General features: G+C 34.6%; 3 protein-coding genes across 7 annotated transcripts; all 3 read left to right on the forward strand.

Annotated features, from left to right (window-relative positions):
- Positions 1–1289: 1289 nt before the first annotated feature.
- Positions 1290–7763, forward strand: LOC111703522 (endoplasmic reticulum resident protein 44). Of its 5 annotated transcripts, none has more exons than XM_023475483.1 (9): positions 1290–1840; positions 2269–2348; positions 2741–2813; positions 3324–3452; positions 4108–4299; positions 4793–4876; positions 5348–5753; positions 6179–7115; positions 7591–7763. In XM_023475483.1, exons 1-7 carry the CDS (start codon positions 1301–1303, stop codon positions 5516–5518), a joined length of 1269 nt encoding a protein of 422 aa, XP_023331251.1. In that variant the 5' UTR covers positions 1290–1300; the 3' UTR covers positions 5519–5753; positions 6179–7115; positions 7591–7763. The 5 variants fall into 5 exon arrangements, with proteins under 5 accessions (XP_023331251.1, XP_023331253.1, XP_023331250.1 ...); XM_023475485.1 differs by having other exon boundaries at positions 6179–7111; positions 7604–7763; XM_023475482.1 differs by having other exon boundaries at positions 6179–6335; positions 6814–7763.
- Positions 7764–8357: 594 nt separating this feature from the next.
- Positions 8358–10248, forward strand: LOC111703524 (integrator complex subunit 5). The gene is made up of 4 exons (XM_023475486.1): positions 8358–8584; positions 8832–8936; positions 9567–9648; positions 9981–10248. Exons 1-4 carry the CDS (start codon positions 8488–8490, stop codon positions 10231–10233), a joined length of 537 nt encoding a protein of 178 aa, XP_023331254.1. The 5' UTR covers positions 8358–8487; the 3' UTR covers positions 10234–10248.
- A 384-nt stretch (positions 10249–10632) lies between these two features.
- On the forward strand, positions 10633–23662 carry LOC111703526 (integrator complex subunit 5). The gene is made up of 18 exons (XM_023475489.1): positions 10633–10669; positions 11111–11250; positions 11387–11446; positions 11934–12052; positions 12967–13097; positions 13691–13775; positions 14996–15073; positions 15943–16143; positions 16641–16725; positions 16805–16863; positions 18084–18252; positions 18634–18788; positions 19672–19774; positions 20756–20885; positions 21436–21552; positions 21906–22039; positions 22843–22964; positions 23485–23662. The coding sequence occupies exons 4-18, from the start codon at positions 11946–11948 to the stop codon at positions 23645–23647; spliced, it is 1839 nt and encodes a 612-aa protein (XP_023331257.1). The 5' UTR covers positions 10633–10669; positions 11111–11250; positions 11387–11446; positions 11934–11945; the 3' UTR covers positions 23648–23662.

The following is a 23662-nucleotide window of genomic DNA, read 5'->3' on the forward strand; positions in this document are numbered from 1 at the left end:
GGGGGGTCCAAAAATCGTATGCTAGGACGGACCCTTACTTTCTTTGAGTGGTTTGTCGTTACTATATTCTAATAAAAAAGGAAGTAAAGTTGACCATTCCCATTTTTTCTTCGAGTATTTTATTCTGGTTGCACGACAGCTTTGTACTGCTGTTTTCCGGCATTCTTGTTTTGAAGAAATACAGCTATTACCGGAACAGCTGTTGTCTCTTTAATGACAGCTGTAAAGGAACCTTAAACGTTACAAGGGGACTTTTTAAAAAAGTATCACAGTGTGCATCTATGAAGAAAAAACTTTGATTATTTTTTTTCAATTTTGCGTAAAAACTAAAAATAAAAAATAAAAAATAAATAAAGATCCATTGAAAAATCTTAAAAGACGATTTTTAAAAGTTAATTGTTACGCGGCAAAGCTACCTCAGTTTAGAAAATTCTGCAAACCTGTTTACAAAACTGATAACTCAGTGGTGCGGAGAAATTTATTTTCCTGAAATTTTGAAACGTCGACAAGTTAGAAATGTATTTAGTGAAGAAACCGTCCCATTGAATGTTGCCTTTTAAAACCATGCTTACCTGAAGCTCTCTGGATAATTTCGCCAGTTTTTATAATTGCTGCTTTTTGGCACTTCTATTTTATTCTATTAATCTTTGCTGATATAGTTAATATTTGTGTTCGTCTACACATTTAATAAAATCAGAAAATCAAAATGTACATGTCTTCAATATATATATAAAGTGTATTTTTATTTGTATCTTTGCGTTTTTGAACAATAAATAGATTTGAATAATAATAATTTAGTGAAGAAACGAATAAACATTTCGCGGAACATATCTATGAGACATATCACGACGTCATCTGATAGTATTTCAATTATTTTAAGTAAATTTCGAGATACTGAAAGTTCATTTTCCTTCTAGTTCTTTTTGATGTTTTTATTATGAATAATATTTATCAAGCATTAAATTGTGTTTTCAATAGAAAAGTTGACGCCTTAAGTGTCATATTCTGATAATCCTGTATTTTGTTCTGTCGCAGAAAAGTCACTAGGTGGAGAAGGTTGATTAATAAAAAATTTGTTTTTAAAGTTTTAATCTTTTCATATTTGATTCATACTTGATCAGACAAAGCTTTTGTGGGTACCGTTGTGAATTAGACATTACCATCTTTGTTTTAAGGTTCACTTGAAACCCCTCGCCCCCGTTTAGTTAACTTTTGGATAAATACTTTGTAAATATGCATTGGTCTTTTATTCTAATGCATTGTTAGTCTCTCATCCTATAGTATTTCAGAGAAGTGGTTGATGATGGTAAAATCCGGAGCTATAGTTCCAGCCTTTCTTCTTCTCCTCTCCTTCTTGGATCCCTGCGACAGCGGTGCCGTCCAGCTCGACACCAGTAACATCGACAAGGTTCTCGAGGACTATGAGTTCGTCTTCATCAACTTCTACGCGGACTGGTGCAGGTTTTCTAACATGCTTTCTCCTATCTGGGATGAGGGAGCGGAGAAGATCAGCTCCGAGCTTGCAGGTCAATCCGTCCTAGTCGGGAAGATTGATTGCGACGCGCAATCTAGCCTCGGTACCAGGTTCCATATTACTAAATACCCAACTATCAAATACGTTGTCAATGGTCAACTGGCCAAGAAGGAATACCGAGGGCAAAGGTCTGCTCAGGCCTTCTTGGACTTTGTCGTGGAACAGACGAAGAACCCTGTTGATGAGTTTGAGGATCTCCAGGTGCTGAACAAACTAGAAGAGAAGGCCCAGTATGTTATTGGATACTTTGAGAAGAAGGAATCTGCAGAATATTCTACGTATAAAAAAGTTGCCACTAAACTAAAGGCAGGAGTTCAAATCAATCTAAAGAAATTTTTACCGAATTTAATCACTGGATCAAACTTGAAGATTTAGAAAGGATTTGATTTAGTGTTTCAATTTTGAATCGGTGGTAACTAGTAGGCAGTTTTGCGACCCCTCAAATCTATTAATTTTGGTGCCTGTACAACTTACCCAACAACATTGAATGCAAAAACATATAATCAATATTCATGGAAGGGAGGGGTAAAATTAATTTTTAAAAAGAGAGACTGAAAACTGAAAATCCACTGCCAAGTTTCCCCATTTTATGCCTCCCCCTTCCCTTTAAATGTATTTTTTTTCCCAAATTCCAAATGTTTATAGCCCCCTTCATTATGCACCCATTGAATAAATGTTCCGACCTTTCATGCTTTTGTTAAGTCTTGAGGTTAAATTTGAACTCCTGGGTTCAGGATGATTGTAAGTTTATGGCCGGATTTGGAGAATCTGTTGAGAAAATGCATCCTCCTGGACATGATATTGTGGCTTTCAGGTGGTTTCCCAGGGTTAACATTGTTTACTTTTTCTAGTCAAGGGGCACATTATTGCCCCCCCCCTCCCCTTGCTCTAGTGGGGGGGAAAATACTTTTCAATGATTTTTTTTATCGAGGGGGGTTGTAAAATTTAGAATGATTAACAACCTAACGCATTAAATCTTACAAATTAGTCGTGATAAGTCATAAACTTATCTCATAAGCAATTTATTTTTAAATACAATTTAAAAAAAACAAAACCAGTGCTTAGGATCCATTTAGTTTTGATGCGGGTCGAATGTTATCGGGAGAAATAGTTAAAATCGTAATTTACGACCAAGTGCGGGTAGGCGGTGGGAGTAACCTGTGCAACGCTGGGTTCTCAGGCTAGTAACAATATTTTAATGCTTAGGCCAAGTAAGGCTCGATCCAATGAGGACGACGAAGCATATCTCGGCAGTCTAGTCAATTTCGAGGATTTCCAGGTTACAATCATATTAATGTTATAAATAGTTGTGTGAGTACATTTATTGACTCTTTGTTATAAATTAACACTGAAATCATTGTAATAAAAAATAAGTTTATTTTTGTTGACTTAATTTCAATTGATCCACAAGTTAAAGAATTGAATGATTGATTAACTAAAGTAGTCTTTAAAGTCTTTAAATTTAAACCTTTCTCAGTCACCATAAGGAAAATATGTTCCTTTATAATCTTTTAACATATAATTCTAACAATTTCCTTCATTGTTTCTGCTGTATAAATCCGCAATTCACAGTTGGAAATTATGAATTTTCAGATGGACTAACAAGGATATCTTACTTTGCTCTGACAAAGGGTACCCATTTACAAATGAGTGGTTCCTTTTAGAAAGCTCCATATTGATCTTATCGGTTTTGATCGGACACTACCTGTGGCGGTCTGGATTGCCCAAGCTGAGACTTCTTGCAGATCTCTTCTCTTCATATCTTTTATTCAATTTTTATTTTTTTAAGAGTTGGGTTCAAGAGAAGTGTAATCCTCTGGTTCGTGAGATAACATTTGAAAACGCTGAGGAACTGACCGAGGAAGGTTTACCCTTTCTTATTCTATTTCATCATCCTGATGATACAACTAGTATCAAGGTACTGATTAATAGTCGTCTTTTCTCTCTTATAAACCACTGTCTCTAATCTAAAGTTATTCTTAAACATTTTGGCTTTTGATTTTTAAGATTTAAGCGTAGATTTTTTTGTGACCTCTATTTTGATTTAGATAGTTTGGTTTGATTTAATAATAATAATAATAATGTGATTATGATTTATTTACACTTATTGATTGACCTTATTGATATGATTTGTTAGATCCGTATTGTCTTATTTTAAGATCATGATTTATTTGACACAAATTGAACTCATTGATATGATTTGTTTTACACTATTTGACCTCAGTGATATGATTTTTTTGACCTGTATTGACCTCTATTTTTAAGTCTAAAATGATCATGATTTGTTTGACACTATTTGACCTCAGTGAGATGATTTGTTAGATCCTTATTGTCCTATTTTAAGATCTAAAGGGATCATGATTTATTTGACACAAATTAAACTCATTGATATGATTTGTTTGACCTGTATTGACCTCTATTTTTTAAGTCTAAAATTATGATTTATTTGACACTATTTGACCTCAGTGATATAATTTGTTTGACTGTATTGTCCTATTTTAAGATCTAAAGTGATCATGGCTTGTTTAACACTATTTGACCTCATTGTTTGACCTGTATAGACTTCTACTTAGGAGTACAATGATCTTGTGAAACGTGAACTGATGTCTGAGAGACAGCAGGTCAACTTCCTGACCGCCGACGGTGTCAAGTTCGCCCATCCACTCCATCATCTTGGGAAATCAAAGGAAGATCTTCCTTTGATCGCCATTGATTCCTTCAGACATATGTACTTATTCCCAAAAACAGAAGAAATGAGAGTTCCGGTAAGTGATCATTCATTCATGAATCTTGCCTCTGTTGAAATTTTTTTCTTTCAAATTTTCCCGAAAGTATTCAGTAGAACTAATTAATAAACATCAAATAAATTTTTTTCTTGAGTTATTCCAGTTTGTTCGTCATTTTCTTCAAACGCTGTTTAATTTTCTTCAAAACTCAAACTGTGGCCGAATTTAAAGAATTTGAACGGCGGTTTAAATTTAAGCCGCGGTTTAAATATGGTTGGTTCAACTTAAAATTGAATCAAATGTTTCAAGATTTAAGCCGGCGCTAAATTTAAACCGGGTTTTGGCGGATTTAAACCGCGGCTCAAATTCTTTAAATTCCATTTCTGGACTAAGAATTCAAATCTGGGCTCCCTTTTATGTCCACATTTGATCTGACTAATGGTTATTAATTAGGGTACCAATACGAAAGGGGGGGGGTATGAGTTTCGCAGAACTAGTTTAAACCCCTGCATATTGTTGTGTGTGTGTGTAGGGTAAAGTGAAGGAGTTCCTACAGGATCTATACAGCGGTAAACTACACAGAGAGTTCCACTACGGTCCTGATGAGGAGGAGAAGGTAATTTAGAAAGTTTCATGATTGGAAGAGAAGGGAATTATTTTCGAAGAAGTGGGGTTGATATAGAACATTAACTGACAATCCCCACCTTAGGTTTTAATACTTTTAATCCTAAAATTAATTTTTTCCCCTTATAAATTATTTATTTTCCATCAATATACATTTATTTTCTCCCATAAATCGTTAATATTCCCCTATGAATCGGTAATTTCCTACAGATCATTTTTCCTCCCTATATTATTCGGTGATTGTCTTCATTGCAAACATCCGCTTGAGGTCGCTAAAAAAGGAACCATAATTGGAATATATCAATTTTTGAATAGCAAAACAGGCATATCTAAGGAGATTACATTAAAATGGTACCGTTGTGAATCGGTATGTATCTGATGGAAGGCAAGTTGTTATTACCTCTATGTCGTATTTATAAGCTTTCTTATTAAGGTTCCTTATCCTGTACTATTATTGTTGTAGGCGTCTGATGACTCTGAGAACACTGTAGATACTGGGAACCATATCCCTCGGGAGAAGGATCACAATGTAGTTCGGAGAAACGCCGGTAGAGCAACCGATCCTCCAGAGAGTCAGTTCAAACATCTCCGTCCCTCCGACAACAGATATACACTGCTTCATGATGAATTCTAGGCGCTGCTGCATACTTCCTTTCCTTTATTCATTTTCTTCCAGTTTTAGTTCTTCGTCCTAAATGCTTATTCAAATTTAAGGACTATTATAATGGTTAAGCACATTGTTCAAAACCAGGTTTTTAAAAAGTTTTTATATATATCTTTTTTTAGCGGGTTTTAAAGGTATAATTTTTCTCCAATGTAAATATTCACACACACACATTTCATGATACTTCTATACAAGGATTTTAGGGGTACATAATATACAGGGTGTCCCAATAAACATGGGAATTGAATGACGAATTCGAGATCGTCTTTGTTAATAATCAGAATTGTTATACCTGATTTCAAAAGCCATAATATTATTATGTCTGCTAGAGTTTATTTTATGAAATGGGTTAAAGACTGTAAAGATGTGCCTATAATGTCTCCGCAAGATGAACAGTGAAGACGGACAAGTTTACTCTGTTTGTATACTGTAATTTTCTTGTTTTACTTAGTACAACCGTATGCAGTCAAAACATAAACAAAAAATTGTAAACATAGCAGACGAAAATCTTCCGGATTAAAGCTTTCTCAGTAGGTATCACCATACTAAATCAAGGAATTATTTAAAACGACGATATCGAAATCGTCATTCAATTCCCAGGTTTATTGGGACACCCTGTATATTTACTAGGCGAACATTTTTTTATCCTTAGAATTCGTTTGCACATTAATTGTTTTGAAGTCTTGTTCCGAGTGATAAAGATTGTAAGTCATGTATCAATTTTCTTTTCTTTTCCAGCATTTATTTGAAAATATTCCTCGTTTTGGTCAAACTAATTACAAACCAGGTTCCTTTAATATGTATCTATTAGGCTGACACACGAAAGGGGTGAATAGAACTATATTTTTCTCTTTTATAAATAAATCCCAAACTACTTTATAAACAAATAGACAAAACTAATAGACTAATATTTGGGTTGCATAGGTTCTATGGGTGATGCGGCCCAATATGAACATGATGTGCCAAAATCTTAGGTTGATCAGAGTAATGCACCAGGTGGAAGTCGTTTTCTGTTTTTAGGGAAAACCTTTATTTTTGATGGAGGTCAATGACCTCCGAGCACAATTGGAGGCTGAATGTAAAATTTCATCCTTTTATCTAAATTTTTAGATTTGTTTTCTGAAACTTCTTCCACCTTCGTTCATTGAGTTAGAGCGCAAAAAAATCGTCACATTTCTACACTTAAGGGTTGACATCGCCCAAATAACATATGATATATGCACCTTTTGATTTTCTTACATTCACTTTTTCGTGTGTCACCCTAGTATCTATCTATCACCATATATGACATTTCGACTCATAACGTCGTCTTTGATGTATTCAGAGCTAGAGCGGATTTATCTCCTTTGGTTCATTTAAAGGTTCTAAACTCTGAATAGTTTTTACATGTATTACTTTGATTTCACCCTCTTTACCCTTTTTACTCATACCCGGTCTGGTTGCGTGGATAATGCTCTATTTTTGATATTTCTTCTGATTCAAGTTTAGAAATACTTCTAAACTCTGTCTTCCTTTTCGTTGATTTTATATAATTGATTACAGCATTTATAGTTCTAAAACTCTGTAGGTCGGAACTTTTAAATGAGATAGCGCTTATAATTAAAAATTCTCAACTCAACATCCAGAGTCGAAACTTTTGATTTGAAATGATAAAGTGACTTCTGATTCGTCGGCCAGTTAGAGCAGTGCATAGGATTCGGATCCGCAACATTAGGGGTTTCAGGATACACGTAAGCCAAAAATCTTTTTGCTCATCTGTTGAAAAATGAGAAATTTAAAAAAAAAGCTCTTTTAATTGTTCATAAATTTTTAGCAAAAATAAATTTTAAAATTCTTTATTTGTTAAAACAAAATCAGTTAAAGAAATGTTTGCTGCCTGGATCTGGATCCAGTTCTTTCAGGACAGATCCCAATTTGCTTCAAAATGCATTGGACCCTATGCACTGCTTTAGAGATATTCAAAATAAATTAATTTATCCCGGCCCATATATAAATATACGGATTTGCCCTATCTAATAGGATTACACAAGTTCCGACCACAGAGGAGATTTTAAGATGTAATTATCATTTTTCATTTATTATGATTAATCCCTGAATTAAACCCTCTCTAGAAGACATCTTATTGTTATTAGTGAATTTAGACTTAGTATTAGACAATAGACATTCCCTCACAGATGAATTCACTACAATCGTAGAATATAAATTTTGATTATTATTGTTTGTACTTTTTAACCTTTAGCAGAGATTTGGAGTATTGTTGGTAGGAGAGATGAGTTGGGATTTTTTAAAGATAGGATAACTCCTGGTATCTTAAATTGATGAAATTACCGTTATTTTGGGGGTTATCATAAAAATTGTGTAGTTTTCCAGTAAGATTCAAACAAAACCGGATATTTTGTTAAACAACAGTAAGATTCTACTTTAACCCGGTTTTATACATATTGGTCTACAATAGTCGGGGATTATACCAATGCTTTAGTCCCTAACGAGCATTATTCAAATTACAAGTTTATAAGGTTGAGAGATTCTCTTTGTTAAAATGTTTAATATCTTGGTAGAAATTCAAATTGAAACAGAAAGTCGCGACGACGACAATTGTAGGACAGGGAAATATAATTTCAATAAGTTTTTCGGGAAATGTTTGTCGATGTTCTGGGTGAAAAAATGAATAATTATTTTCCCCAACTAGGAGAATTGACAAGGGGGGGGGGGATTTTGGTGCTGTATTGTTTTTACTTTTGATTAATGAGCTGGAGTTTGACAGTCCAGCGTGTTCAGGTTCGGAATTATTGAATGGTAGTAAGTAGTTCATTTAAGTATGGGCTTGTCTAGTGTAGCCAAGAGTTTACAATAGAAGTAGTTCAATTGATTATACCGAGTTATACTTCTTTTTGCTTTTCATTGATTCCTATCTTAGGACTTCCATATCTTACAGAAATATGACAATGGGCCTTGTGGATCCCTTGGCGGGGAACCAGAGGACCAAGAACAATAAAGAGAAGGATTTGATGAATCAGCTCAAACAGTTTCTTGAAGGTAGAATAATGAACCCCCCCCCCCCCCCCCTGTTCTTAGATGTACATTTTTCCATCCAGTCATAGAATTAAAAGATATTAAAAAATTTTTTTTTACGAAATTTTTTTTAATGTATGGTCATACCAAATCTACTTGAAAAAAATCATGCTCAATTACTCAAACAAAATCTTTACTAAAAAATATTGAGTTTCCGTAATTTTTAGTAAACAAACCGCTTACAAAAAGTATTTTTTTTAATGTATTCTAGGAGTGGGGAAAGGACGAGGATTGAACCTTCGACTCTCCGGGGTTGCATTAAACCTTTTAAAGAATCTACCCTGTGCCAGAGATGCAGTCTTTGAATATTATTCAGGTTTCCTCTTCTTTCCTTTTTTCTTTCTTCCTTTTAACTTAGTTGCCCCCTGTTCTTAAATTTAAGATTTGGCTTAAAAATAGCAATTCGTTCAATTAGGTTTTATTACCCTTTTATATTGTGATTAACATTTTTTGGTTTTAGTTGTTTTCGACCGTCTAGTTGTTACTAAACCCCGTCTTCTGATAAACTAGTTTATTTTAGTTCTTTTCGACCGTCTAGTTTCCAACTATACTCCGTCTTCTGAGAGACAAGTTTATTTTAGTTGTTTCGACCGTTTAGTTGCCAACTAAACCCCGTCTTCTAATAAACAAGTTTATTTTAGATCTTTTTGACCGTCTAGTTGCCAACTAAACCCCGCCTTCTGATAAACAAGTTTATTATAGTTCTTTTTAACCGTCTAGTTGCCAACTAAACCCCGTCTTCGGATGAACAAGTTTATTTTAGTTCGTTTTAACCGTGTAGTTGCCAACTAAACCCCGCCTTCTGATGAACAAGTTTATTTTAGTTCTTTATAAGCGTTTAGTTGCCAACTAAACCCCGTCTTCTGATGAACAAGTTTAGTTTAGTTGTTTTTGACCATCTAGTTGCCATCTAAACCCCGTCTACTGATAAACAAGTTTATTTTAGTTGTTTTCGACCGTCTAGTTGCCAACTATACCCCGTCTTCTGATGCTAAATCCTGTACTCCGGAAGAGGAGGAAATGGTGGGGTAAGAATAATATTTTTTTTTTACATTATTGCCATTTCTGCAGGTTCATGATTGAAACCAAAAAAGCTTTGCTCTTATAATCCAAACTTCAGTGTCCATGAGATCTAGGTGTCGGCATAAAAATTCACCCAAAAGGAAGAGAAAAAAAATGGATCTGGATCATTCCCATTTGCATTATTTAAATTTTTTTCTTTAAAAAATAAGATTTATCAAATTGAAAGAACTTTCTTTCTGTGAACCTTTATTTAAAAATTAAAATGAACAATAATCATGAATTAAAAATGTGAATAGAAAATGTTTGTTCTTTTGAAAATTATTAAACTTGTTTTCAGAGAACTTCAAGAGGTTTTATCCGGGTTCGTGGAGACTAATCCTGGCTCCTGGGCTCCTATCATCTCACAGTGGTCCCTGGACACTCTAGGTATTCATTCATGGTCCCTGGACACTCTAGGTATTCATTTATGGTCCCTGGACACTCTAGGTATTCATTCATGGTCCTTTGACACTCTAGGTATTCATCCATGGTCCTGGGACACTATAGGTATTTATTCTTGGTCCCTGGACACTCATGGTATTCATTCATGATGTGCTGATTATTCCTACAGAGGTCCCTGGACACTAGGTATTCATTTATGACATTGCTGATCAGTGATCATTCCTTAACTCTTCTCACCCGTAATATACATCCTGAAACATCTTTTTCTCTTGACCTGTAGACATGCCTTTGACTCTTGACATGCTGACTCGTTTCTAACTCACGACCCGCGGACATGCCCTTGACTCTTGACATTCTGACCCGTCCTTGACTTCTGACATGCGGACCCGCCCTGGACTACTGAAATACTGGCCTATCCTAGACTCTTTACAAGTTGGCCCCCTTGACTTCGGATCTGCTGACCCGTCCTTGGCTTCTGACATACTGACCTGTCCCTGACTCTTGATAGGCTGATCTGGCCTTGATTCTTGACATGTTGACCCGTACTGATAGAGATATCTGCTGAATGTCTCTCAAAACAAATAGGTTAGTTTGGATTATTTGGACTTACATTTTTGTTTAAATTGGTTTTAATCTTACCAACTCACAAAATGCATTTGACATTAACATTTTTTATCGGAGATATAAATTATTTTAATTTATTGAAAAACTCGACAGTAAGAAAAAAGTATTTCTTTGCAAGGGAAGTCGAGGGTTTCCACTTTAAGTTCTCTTTTAGATTTTGATTGGTTTAATGGTTGGTTGATTGATTGGTAAATTGGTTGGTAGATTGGTTGGTAAATTGGTGGGTTAATTGGTTGGTAAATTGGTTGGTAAATTGATTGGTAAATTGGTCAGTAGATTAGTTGGTAAATTGGTGGGTAAATTGGTTGGTAGATTGATTTAATGGTTAAATGTTTGATTGATTGGTTGATTGATTTGTTGATTTATTGATTTATTGATTGATTGATTGATTGATTGATCTAGATGAGGACAGTGAAGGATGTGTATCTGCTCTGCTGGAAACCAGTGTTAAACATTCTCCCTACTTTGACTGGGTTGTTGCTCATCTTGGATCCTGCTTTCCTCATACTCTCATCAGGAGAGTTCTAGCCTTCGGTTTCACGGTGAGTCCAATTTCGTTTCCTTTCGTTTCCTTTCGTTTCCTTTCGTTTCCTTTCGTTTCTTTTCGTTTCCTTTCGTTTCCTATCGTTTCCTTTTGTTCTTTTATTTTTTTATTTTATTTCTTTTTAATATATTTAGGATTTTCTGAGTATATCCAGTCAGCATTTGGAGCAGGAGGGGCGGATCATTATTCACAAGGCAGACATCAGTCTTTAAACATTATTAGCTGAAGGGGCCGGCGTTGCCCTTAAAATTAAAAAACCCCTGTGGTAATTAAATAGAGTTTTGCAACGACAAAAAATGTTTATATATAAGAACAAATTATATTTAAATAAACATGTCAAGCAGGAGGGGCGGATTTTAATTAATAAAGCAGATATCAAAATTTAAACTATCATAAAATCATCTTCAATTTAACATTTGGAGCATGAGGGGCGGATCATTCATTATTAATAAGGAAGATATCAATCTTTAAAAATGTTTGAGGAAAATGGATTATGCATACCAACATACACTTGCAAACAGACAAATATTCCGACGCTACGCTTCATACTGCAGACTGCATGTTGATGCTCTGCACCCTGAGGGCGGTCTGGGGGTTCCATGGCGGGTTCCTTTTCAGATCTTATAATTATTTATTTATCTTATTTATATATATATATATAAGATTGATTTCTTGCCGTAGGCTCCTAAGCTGATGAGTGTTATGAGTATTCTTTCCCATCTTGGTAGAAACCATGCAACTGTCCTCCAGGAGTTCATGTACAGTCTTATCCTAGCTTCACTTACTCCAGATTCATCCAGGTATAGTACATCTGTACTCCAGGAGTTCAGGTACAGTCTAATCCTAACTTCACTTACTCCAGATTCAACTAGGTATAGTACAACTGTACTCCAGGAGTTCATGTACAGTCTTATCCTAGCTTCCCTTACTCCAGATGCATCTAGATATAGTACAACAGTACTGCAGGAGTTCATGTACAGTCTTATTTTAGCCTCACTTACTCCAGATTCATTCAGGTATTACAACTGTACTGCAGGAGTTCATGTACAGTCTTATCCTAGCTTCACTTACTCCAGATTCATCCAGGTATTACAACTGTACTGCAGAAGTTCATGTACAGTCTTATCCTAGCTTCTCCTACTCCAGATTCAACTAGGTATAGTACAACTGTACTCCAGGAGTTTATGTACAGTCTTATCCTAGCTTCACTTACTCCAGATTCAACTAGGTATAGTACAACTGTACTCCAGGAGTTCATGTACAGTCTTATCCTAGCTTCCCTTACTCCAGATGCATCTAGATATAGTACAACAGTACTGCAGGAGTTCATGTACAGTCTTATTTTAGCCTCACTTACTCCAGATTCATTCAGGTATTACAACTGTACTGCAGGAGTTCATGTACAGTCTTATTCTATCCTTAAATACTGTTCCTAATTATATAATGTAGCAGCGGAGCACAGTACATACTGTTCCTAATGATTTATGTTTAGTATACAACAGCGGAGTACAGTAACGTACATACTGTTTTTAATTATATATGTTTAGTGTACAACAGCGGAGTACAGTACCGTACATACTGTTCCTAATGATTTATGTTTAGTATGCAGCAGCAGAGTACAGTACCGTACATACTGTTCCCAATAGTTTATGTTTAATTTGTACAACCGCGGAGTTCAGTACCGTACAAACTGTTCCTAATAATTTATATTCAGTGTACAACAGCGGAGTACAGTACCGTACATACTCTTCCTGTGTTCAGTATCTCCTCAGCTATCTCAAGCACTAGTTCTGAATCTACCAAAACTTTTAACTCAATCAACAATTTCAATTCTACAAACCTTAGGTAAATATGTGTATCATCCGTTCGCGGTCCGGGTTCTCCAAAATTATTTTTTCTTATCAATATTAAGACCAGAGTTCAGATTTAATGAACAGCGAGAAGTACTTGATTTGAAAATAACTAGTTGAACTACTTCTAAACTACTTCTCTAGAGAAGTATTTGAGCTATCCATGGTTGATATTTTATTTATTTATTTATTTGTTATTTTATAATCTCTGCTGAGGATTGGATTGGATTGGATTGGATTGGATTGGATTGGATTGGATTGGATTGGATTGGATTTGTCTCGATTTTTTTCACAGAATAGACTTTCTAATAAGCTTAGCTTCAAGCATTAGGAATTTAACTGCTTTATGGGGTGAAGTATGTTATTTTAATGGAAAATGCAATGTTTTATGAAACAAGCAAATCATCAGTCTCTAAATAGTTTTTTTAATTTTTTTCTATAAAAATTTAAATAATTTTTTTTTCCAGAATTTCGAAAGTCGTCTTATTTTACCCTTAGCTTATTAACAGGCAAAGAATTGATTTTATATGTTTAACAATAACCCGAAATACAATGTCCATTGCAAATTATATAAATGTATTGCTCCAGTACCTCTCTGGAACTCTGAATACTTCTCCTCTGTGGAGAACTTGCTACTGGAACTGGTTACCAAGATTTTACTCTCGTCGGACAGGTGGGGACGTTTTCTTTGATTAAGGGAGTGGGTGACCAGATGCTCGATTTTAGAAAATATTTACTAAAACTTCCGAGATTTCAAAACATAAATAAGCTTGCTTTTATTAATGTTTGAAATATCAGAGGCCGAATTAAAGAATTTGAGCCGTGGCTTAAATATGATTGGTTCCACTAAAATTGTGTTCAATGTTTCAAGATTTAAACCGGCGCTCAATTGAAACCGGTTTTTGGCGGATTTGAGACGCGGCTCAAATTCATTAAATTCGGACTCTGTATCCTTAAAATGAATGGAAAAACTAACCAAATCCGTTCGTTTTGCATCGTTTTACATCGTTTTACATCGTTTTGCATCGTTTTGCATCGTTTTGCATCGTTTTGCATCGTTTTACATCGTTTTACACCGTTTTTGGATATTTTCTTGCTCATTTTTTGCATATATCTTCCTGTTAAGGTCAAAATTTGAAAAAATGTATGAAAATCAAATGTTTAGAACAGTGCTTAGGATCCTTTGGAGTCACAACATTTTGGCCTCCTGGATCCGGATCCGTAAAAATATGCAGATCCACGAATCCGGATCCAAGTGCAAAATGTCAACCAAAAACTGCTTATAAAGAAATCTTTTACTCTCAGTACTCAAATATCTGAACTGTTAAAAGACAGATTATCGAAAAGGTCCTTATTTATGAATGATTCATCAAGTTGTTGCATAAAAATAAGTTTTAAAATAATTCGAAAATTCTTCTTCTGTTAAAAAAATCTGTAAATCTTAAATAAATGGTCATGACCTGGATCCGGATCCGGTTTTGGTGCCGGTTTGGTTCCAATTTTTCCAGAGCGATTACAACTTACTGCATGTGCTCGTTCTCTATTTCTGCCCCTATCTAATAAGTACTTGTTTTTACAAATTTAAACTATGTTTATGTTTTCGACATATTTCTCGTAATTATTTTTACCACATTTTGTCCAACATTTCCGACACATGAACCCCCAACAGCGGGATGTTACTTTACTTAACATTCTTTGGGAGAAATATGGTAAAATACCCTTCAGCTCTGCGAAATTTTCGGGAAATACTTTCCGCATTTGCATCTTAAAAGACGTTGAAATTGTGAACAGCTACTTTTTCGGAAAATTAATTTTACTTAAACACGCGGGTTCCCTTGACCAATCCTGCCAAACTTCCCGGTAAAGTAGTTTTTAATAATTATCTTATTTTAGTGGTGTTGGAGAGGTTTTGTTGATTTTGATAAAGAAAGGATCCGAAGGAGTTTCAGACGATACTGCTCGGTGCTCCAGGTAGTTCCTAGTTGAAATATTGTTTGAAAGAGACATCTTTCGTAACTCTTCCCCCTTGGCCATCGTGGACCGCGTTGTCAAGGATACGTTTCCGCGGCTAGGAGCGTTGACCCCTTTTTCAGCGAATGCAGGGTTGTCCGTTAATAATAGTAATAATAATCTTTGATAATTTCGCTAGGTAGAATAGTTGAAGTTTTAATATTGTTTAAATATCTGTGATAAGTTGCACTATATAGTTCAATTTAAAATATTGTTAGAAGAGACATCTATCTGTGATAATTTGCACCAAATAGAATAGTTGAAGTTTAATATTGTTTAAATATCTGAGGTAAGTTGCACTATATAGATCAAATTAAAATATTAATAAAAGAGACATCTATCTGTGATCATTTGAACCAAATAGAATAGTTGAAGTTTTAATATTGTTTAAAGATACATCTATCCGTGATAATTTTCACTAAATTCAAGTTGACATATTGTTTCAAGAGATATCTATCCGTAAACATTTGCACTTAACAGTTAAAGTTTTAATATTGTTTCAAAAGGCATCTATCCGTGATAATTTGCACTAAAAATACGAAGTTGAACTATTGTTAAAAGAGACACCTATCCGTGATAATTTTCACTAAATTCAAGTTGAAATAATTTGCACTTAATAGATCTAAATCAAATGTGTGTTAAGAGACTTTAATGTTGGTAATATTTTGCACTGAATAGATAAAGTTAAATTAGTTTAATGTTACACATATCGATTATTTTATGTAATTATTATTTAAAGTTTGAATACTGTTTATATAGACATCTTTTGCAAGGTTAAATATTGATTAGGCAGAAATCTATCGTTAATATAATGAACTAAAATGTTGCAGGATGGTTGTCAACTCTGTTATATCAGCCTTGTTCCAGCTGGTCCACGGTCGGTCAGTCCAAAGAGGCGATAAATCTCTAGTTGTTGAGAGTTTAACTTCTATTTTACCTCTTCTACTTGACCAGCTCCAGAGCTCACAAGAGTTCCTAAGATCCTCTTCTTTACAGCTTCTTGTACTCTACGCTATACACAAGGGAAGAAGGTTAGTACTCAGTACTCTGTTTCAACAAAATATATTTTCTACAGAATTGGTATTTTGTTCAAATCAATATCTGTTTGACAAACACAGTGTATCATTTATTGTAATATGATAGTGTTGTAAATTCAAAACTAACTTAGCAGCCGTAAATTCTACAAAAGTTCCAAATCTAACTGCTTTAAAATAAAAATTTCTAATCCATATATCTTTTCAACTTGGTGTCGTAAGCTTCGAATTTTCAAACAATGAAATATTTTTGATTCAGTCTATATTTTAAGTATGGTTTACATCATCAGGTTGAAAAGATACAGAAATTAGAAAATGAGTTCGTTTATATATTCCATACAATGTTCGTTGTTTAGTGCTAGTATTCATATCATTAACTTTAAGTATCTTCTATTCTCTTGTTTAGTGCTACTATCCATATCATTAAGTATCTTCTATTCTCTTGTTTAGTGCTACTATCCATATCATTAAGTATCTTCTATTCTTTTGTTTAGTTCTACTATCCATATCATTAAGTATCTTCTATTCTCTTGTTCGTCCAAGGAGGAGCTAACTGTACTGGTCAGCTTTATCTCTCAGGTATAGTCAAGTGCCATCACTTTAACCCGTATTTAGGAATAAAAAAAATTTGAAACGAAAGATTTTAAATTTTTTTCAGGTTGAGATGTTTCATACAGGATGTGTTCCCAGTGTAGTGACACAAGGACTTAAGACGAGGTAATAATTATCTATGCATTCGATGGATGGGGGGGGGGGTCTTCTGAAGGGTATAATATTCCCCCTAACTCCTTGAAATATGAATTTTTGAAAAACAATTTAACTGATTTAATCCAAATTCAAGGTTGTCCTTTGATAATGATAATAATAAAACAGCATGGATTAAAATTATCCGGGGGTTTTTAACAGATTTCATAAAAGATATTTAACTCCTTTTAGGGAAAATCAAAATTAAATTTTACCTCAGTTAGCTTTCTTTTACTATCCTTCACAGGCCCACCTCCCCATGAGGTTTAAATCTCAGTAATTATAGGAACTGAAAGGTAAGGCACTGTAAGCGTAATCGCAAAGCTTTGTCTGATCAAGTATAAATTATATATCAATGTTTTTGTTTCTTTAAACTTTTTATTTTTCTTTGCAATTTCTTTGCGAAAGTGATTTACGCATTTCTGGATAATTAGAAGCAATAGAGAAACTGTCAGAAATATCCGGTTTTTAGTCAAAAAAAAAACGACGTTATCTTCTACATTTTGATCAGATTAAAGAACCAAGTGTTTCTTTCGTTGTAAATCGAGCATTGTCGTGTTTGCATGGAGGGTAACTTGAAATTCCCTAACAGTCCCTTTAATAACGATAAATACTTCGATGGTTTCCAACGCATATGGATTTTGCTTGTGCGCAATTGCGGGAAATGTAATTTCCGCGGAATTTCGCACAATACGAGAACACTTGCGCGCAATTCCGCGGCAACAGAATTCCGATTGGAAACCCTAATGACTTCACAAAATAAAGTAGTTATATAATTACTTACAGGAAGGGGAAAATAATGGTTATTGAACCGATGTTTAAGATCCATTTCATTTTCATACGGATCCAAAACGAATTTGGATCCAGGTCCTGATCATTTCTTCAAGGTTTATGATTTTTTTCAAACAAATTAACAAGTAAAAAATGTTTTTTAAAAAAATGTTCTCGCTTATTTCATGCTGAAACCATGTAGAGATTAGGAAGGTTTAATTAAAATCTCTTATGAGATCAAAATTTTCATTTGTGTTTTGAAAGCAAAATTCTTTGTTTTAGCTGATATTTTGTCCCTTGGATCCGACTCCGTTAATCCACATATTTTTTTGCCTCCGGATCAAAATGTTGCGGATCAAATGGATCCGGACCCGGGTCCTTAGCTGCTTAGCACTGGTTTTAATTATGTATTTGTTTGTCAGGGAAGGAGATATGAAAAGGTTCCTGAAGAATCTAGTTCTCCTGGTGGAGGCGGAGAAGGCTGGAACCCTGGACTCCAAGTCCTCATTTATACAAGGAGTTAGATCCAACCAAACCTTGATAGCAGAGAAACTTGTTCAATCTGGTCTAGCTGATTCTTCTCTTCATCTTACTCCTCTCTATTTTTTTAGTAGCGACTGGCAAGAAAATGACAATTTATTTATCTAATACCCAAAACTTTTCTGGGTAATGTTCAACGGTGCATATATTTTCTTGAAAAATCTTCTCTTTTTTCCCTTCAAGTTAGGGGTTTCTTTGATGTGTTGGGGAAAATAAATGATTTTTTGGTGAAAATAAATTAATTTTGTTATGAAAATAAATGAATTTTTGGTGAAACTGATTTTTTTTGCGAAAAGTAGCATTGAGGATGTAAAAAACTTACTTTTTGATGTCCAAGTTTTTTTTCCAATTCATCTTCAAACCATTTCTTCTCAATTCTTAAAATTATAAATCCCTGTTCACTTGAATTATCGCTGACATTCCCTTTTTATATTCAGAGTTGTCCCCCTGGTGTCTGGATTGAGAATTAACAGTCTGCATCGGATAGCGCACTGTCTGATTGAACTCTTCTTCTCTACTCTGGTAGAAACTAGGCTAATAGAAGAAGATAGAGATAATATACTCCATAATACAGAGATAATTCTCAGGTTAGAGATAATACACTTCATCATACAGAGATAATTCTCAGGTTAGAGATAATATATTCATCATACAGAGATAATTCTCAGGTTAGAGATAATATACTTCAGCATACAGAGATAATTCTCAGGATAGAGATTATAATATACTTCATCATACAGAGATAATTCTCTGGATAGAGATAATATATTCATCATACAGAGATAAGTAGATTAGTATAGAGAAAAAGATAATTCTCAGGCTGGAGATAATATATTCATCATACAGAGATAAATAGATTAGGATAGAGATATATTCTTCATCTTTGTGATTTGTGCATCTTAGTATTCCTGTAGTCGGCCAAACAGCAACTCTTAGATAATGTTACAATGCTTCCTGGGGAAATGGTTTGTGATTATAAGGGGGGGAATGAAAAAAAATCTTCCTTTTAGAATTTAGATACTTTTCACCCTAAAGTTTAAACTATTTTTTCGTAAAAATTATTTTTTCCCCTAAGGCGAATTAAAATCTAAAAAACGTACCTACCTTTTTAAGGTGAAAAATATTTTCCTAAACGTATTCCTTAGATTGACGATTTATTTAAATTATCAACCTATAATTAGATGCTTTTACTTCAGTGAGACTTTAAAACCCCGGAATAGGTTCAGATAATATTTCAACAATCTATTGTGTATTTGATGTTCTTATAAATTAAGCAAATAGTTTTAGCAGTAGCATGAATATCAACTTATTAAGTGAAATGGGTTTATGTACACACTGAACAATTACTGAGTTTCATGTTCATTGTTTATTGGAATATTTGAAATCAAAACTTTTAACAGCTGTCATCTTATTTGACAGTTTTATTTGTCTCACTGTAGCATCACACAAATTGTATTTTTTTCATTTTAGGGATGTTTGTAAACAACAGAGTGGTTTAAATATAGTTCTCAGATTTATTCTAGAAGCAAGCATTCATTCGCCTTACTCATCCTTCCTTACTTCTCAAATACAGGTTAATATATACTCATCCTTACTCATCCTTTACTTCTCAAATACAGGTTAATATATACTCATCCTTACTCATCCTTTACTTCTCAAATACAGGTTAATATATACTCATCCTTACTCAGCCTTTACTTCTAAAATACAGGTTAATATATTCTCATCCATACTCATCCTTCTTTACTTCTTAAATACAGGTTAATATATACTCATCCTTACTCATCCTTCTTTACTTCTTAAATACAGGTTAATAAANAGACTTTAAGACCCAATCTTCGACCCAACTTTGACGACAGCTTGTGTCACGTGATTAACAGCTGCAAAATCTTCGGCTCGACTTAAAGAGTTAGGTCCAATGAAAATTAAACCGACCTTGGTTGGTTTTAGTGGAGAAAAGGCTCAGTGCTGAGTCTTGTTCTCATAAAAACCCGGAATGCGCCAATTGCTACTATGAAAACCCACCAAATAGAATATCAAACCGGTTTTTTAAACTCAACTCTGTGGAAAATAAGATGTAGCTTGAATCCCGAAAGCTCAAGCCGTAAATAAGGCCCAACAACAGCTTTGACATGAGTCGTATTTTCCCGATTTTTTTTAAATCACAGGCTCTCATCACTTTCCTCAAGCTCACATTTTATAATCCTTTTATGATATCTTTGCCACCTGATAATGTGCAAACCATAGATAGTTTAAATTTTAATTCATAGTTTGAATTAGCAATGGTCTACGACATCTGGTTGCTTAAATATAAAGAGTTTAAGATGCCTGGAATAATTTTTGTTTTACCATCACTTTTATCTGAGCCCGTTTCTTCTGAAGACTACAATGGTCGACCAGTGCAGATGACGTTCCTATCGGCGTCCGTCCTAATTATCTATCTATCAGATAAGATTCTAACGTGAGCAATCTAACGGCCATACAATCGTCCCCCAAAGTATGTCACTATAATAGACCTTATTCTGGTCTTAAATGTATTATGTTAATGTTCTAGACCCCTGAGAGCTGGAAGACGACCTCTAGGCTACGCCAGACCGCTAAGCTATACAGAGAGAACTTCAAGTTTGGCTCTATGCCTGTTCAACCTCTGGGGTCAAGCACTGTCTTTCACGCCGGAGTTATAGGTAACAACCTTGTATTCAATTACATAATGTTTATTAAAAAATATGTCCAGATCAGGGGGGATGATAGTTCTCTACCTGTGTGCTCAGTTAGCTGTACTGTACACTTACAACTGTTTACTAATATTGATATACTATATGTTAGGCCAGAATCAACTTAAAATAAACAAATATGCATTACGCTCTCGGTATAGTTTATGGTCTGTACAATTAGTAAAGGATTAGCGTACATCATCACTCTATACAATATAACCTCGTTGGTCCAGATATTTCTAATTTTTATGGCAAAATATATTTGAGATTAAAATGATAATATAAGTGTAAACTACACTTTTTACTTGGCAAATACAAATTTTCTTCCTACGTAATTTTAATTGGTCCCCTTCATTTAAAGAGTTAGTTTCCCTATTATTAACATTCTTTGTCTGAACCACATTGATGAAGTTATCCCCGTGTTTCTAAACGAAAATTTAACGTTCTCTCATGCCGTTATTTCAAAACTTACTTGCTCATTTATGTGATAGTTCCAAAGACTTAAATTTTGTTTGTTTAGGTGATGGTATCAGAGCAGGAGCTCCCTCCTCTAGAATATCTGAAGAAGAGAGTTCTCTTCTACGTCAACTTGTCTCTGGGATTATTATCAGACTATGTGAATCCGTAGGATCAGACGGTTAGTTGTTTATTTTTATCAGAACCTCCCTAGTCCCTCCTCCTTCCCCTCCCCTCCTCCCCCTCCTCTAGAATATCTGAAGAGGAGAACTATCTTCTCCGTCAACTTGTCTCTGGGATTATTATCAGACTATGTGAATCCGTAGGATCAGACGGTTAGTTGTTTATTTTTATCAGAATCTCCCTAGTCCCTCCTCCTTCCCCTCCCCTCCTTCCCCTCCTCTAGAATATCTGAAGAGGAGAACTATCTTCTCCGTCAACTTGTCTCTGGGATTATTATCAGACTATGTGAATCCGTTGGATCAGACGGTTAGTTGTACGACCATGAAGGATTTTATATTATTAATTTATTAGATGAAGATGAGAAGAGGATGTCCCAGCAGTCCCTGGATGATGGTTGTAAGAAACTATCCCTGATCCTTGTAGAGATCATATCTCCTGATATCATGTACAATGGGATACCTTGGCCTGAAGAGGAGTTTATAAAGGTACATAAACGTTTGTATTGTATTGTATGTACTGTAGTTCATGTACAATGGTACAACGTGGCCAGAAGAGGAGTTTATAAAGGTACATAAACGTATGTATTGTACTGTACTGTACTGTAGTGCATGTACAATGGTACAACGTGGCCAAAGTAGGAGTTTAAAAAGGTACATAACTGTTGGTATTGTACTGTACTGTACTACACTGTAGTACATGTACAATGGTGCAACGTGGCCAGAAGAGGAGTTTAAAAAGGTACATAACTGTTTGTATTGTACTGTACTGTACTGTACTGTAGTACATGTACAATGGTTCAACGTGGCCAGAAGAGGAGTTTATAAAGTTACTTAAACGTTTGTATTGTAATGTACTGTACTGCACTGTAGTTCATGTACAATGGTACAACGTGACCAGAAGAGGAGATTATAAAGGTACAAAAACGTTTGTATTGTACTGTACTGTACTGTAGTTCATGTACAATGGTACAACATGGCCAGAAGTGGAGTTTATACAGGTACATAAACTTCAAAAGAGGATTCCATTGTACTGTACAGTATTGTAATGTAGTTTATGGACTATTGTATACCCTGACCTGAAGAGGAGGTAATTAAGGTCCATAAACTTTAATGTAGGTCTGTAATGTACATTACTGCACAATACTCTGCTCTACTGTACTCTGTAGCTGAACTGTACTCTGCTTTACTGTTCTGTACTTTGTAACTGTGCTGTACTCTGCTCTACTGTAATGTACTCCGTAACTGTACTGAACTGTAATTCATGTAATTTTTATCTGAAATATTATCAGGTAACTATGGAGAGAGATCTTGGTATTTCTAAGATGTTAACTCTGAACCCTCTACTCTGGAACCTACTGGAGCTACTCGCTCTAAACAAACCCGCACTCTGCTACTCATCCGTTATCATCAGGTTATTTTTCATCTTTATTACACTTCTCACACAAACAAAAATCATTTATTTTGCAATATATTACCCCAACATCGGGGGGTACTTTTAAGAAATTGAGAGTGGAACATTTTTTAAGAAAATAGGTACCCCTGCTTTGTCTCATTTAAGTCAAAAGAAAGTAATCTCATTATTATCCTTATTATTTCTAATCCTTGACATCTTTGTAACCTGAGCTGAAAACTTTTGAATGGGATATCCTTAATCCCGATCTGCTGATTAATAACATGAGGAGAATAAGAAATATTTAATCTAGGAGATTAAGAGAAAGAGGAGATCAAGCATTGATCTCGATATCCACCATTCTAAAGTTTTCAGCTCTGATGTCATAGTCCTTTGTAATTTAGATACAATTTTGCTACATCAAGTAGAAACGTTTAAAATTTCAAATGTTTGCACCATTAGCTCTTATCGTTAGTGTGGAATTATTTTTTCTAATGTTTATTTTCGTTCCATCAATTAATATTGGTTAAAACCTATTTAGAGCTGCTGTATCTGTATGTATAACACACTGGCAAGGAAGTGTATGTACAAGACTAACAAACCATCCTCTTCAGCTAAATCTAACCAGGAAACCCATTCTAACAATTATTCAATATTCTCCCTCTTTTCTCACATCTTCATCTTTTTTTGTTAATTTCTCTTGAAGGGATTGTTGACGG

Source organism: Eurytemora carolleeae, unplaced genomic scaffold, assembly GCF_000591075.1.
Source record: "Eurytemora carolleeae unplaced genomic scaffold, Eaff_2.0 scaffold464, whole genome shotgun sequence".
NCBI classification, from domain to species: domain Eukaryota; kingdom Metazoa; phylum Arthropoda; class Copepoda; order Calanoida; family Temoridae; genus Eurytemora; species Eurytemora carolleeae.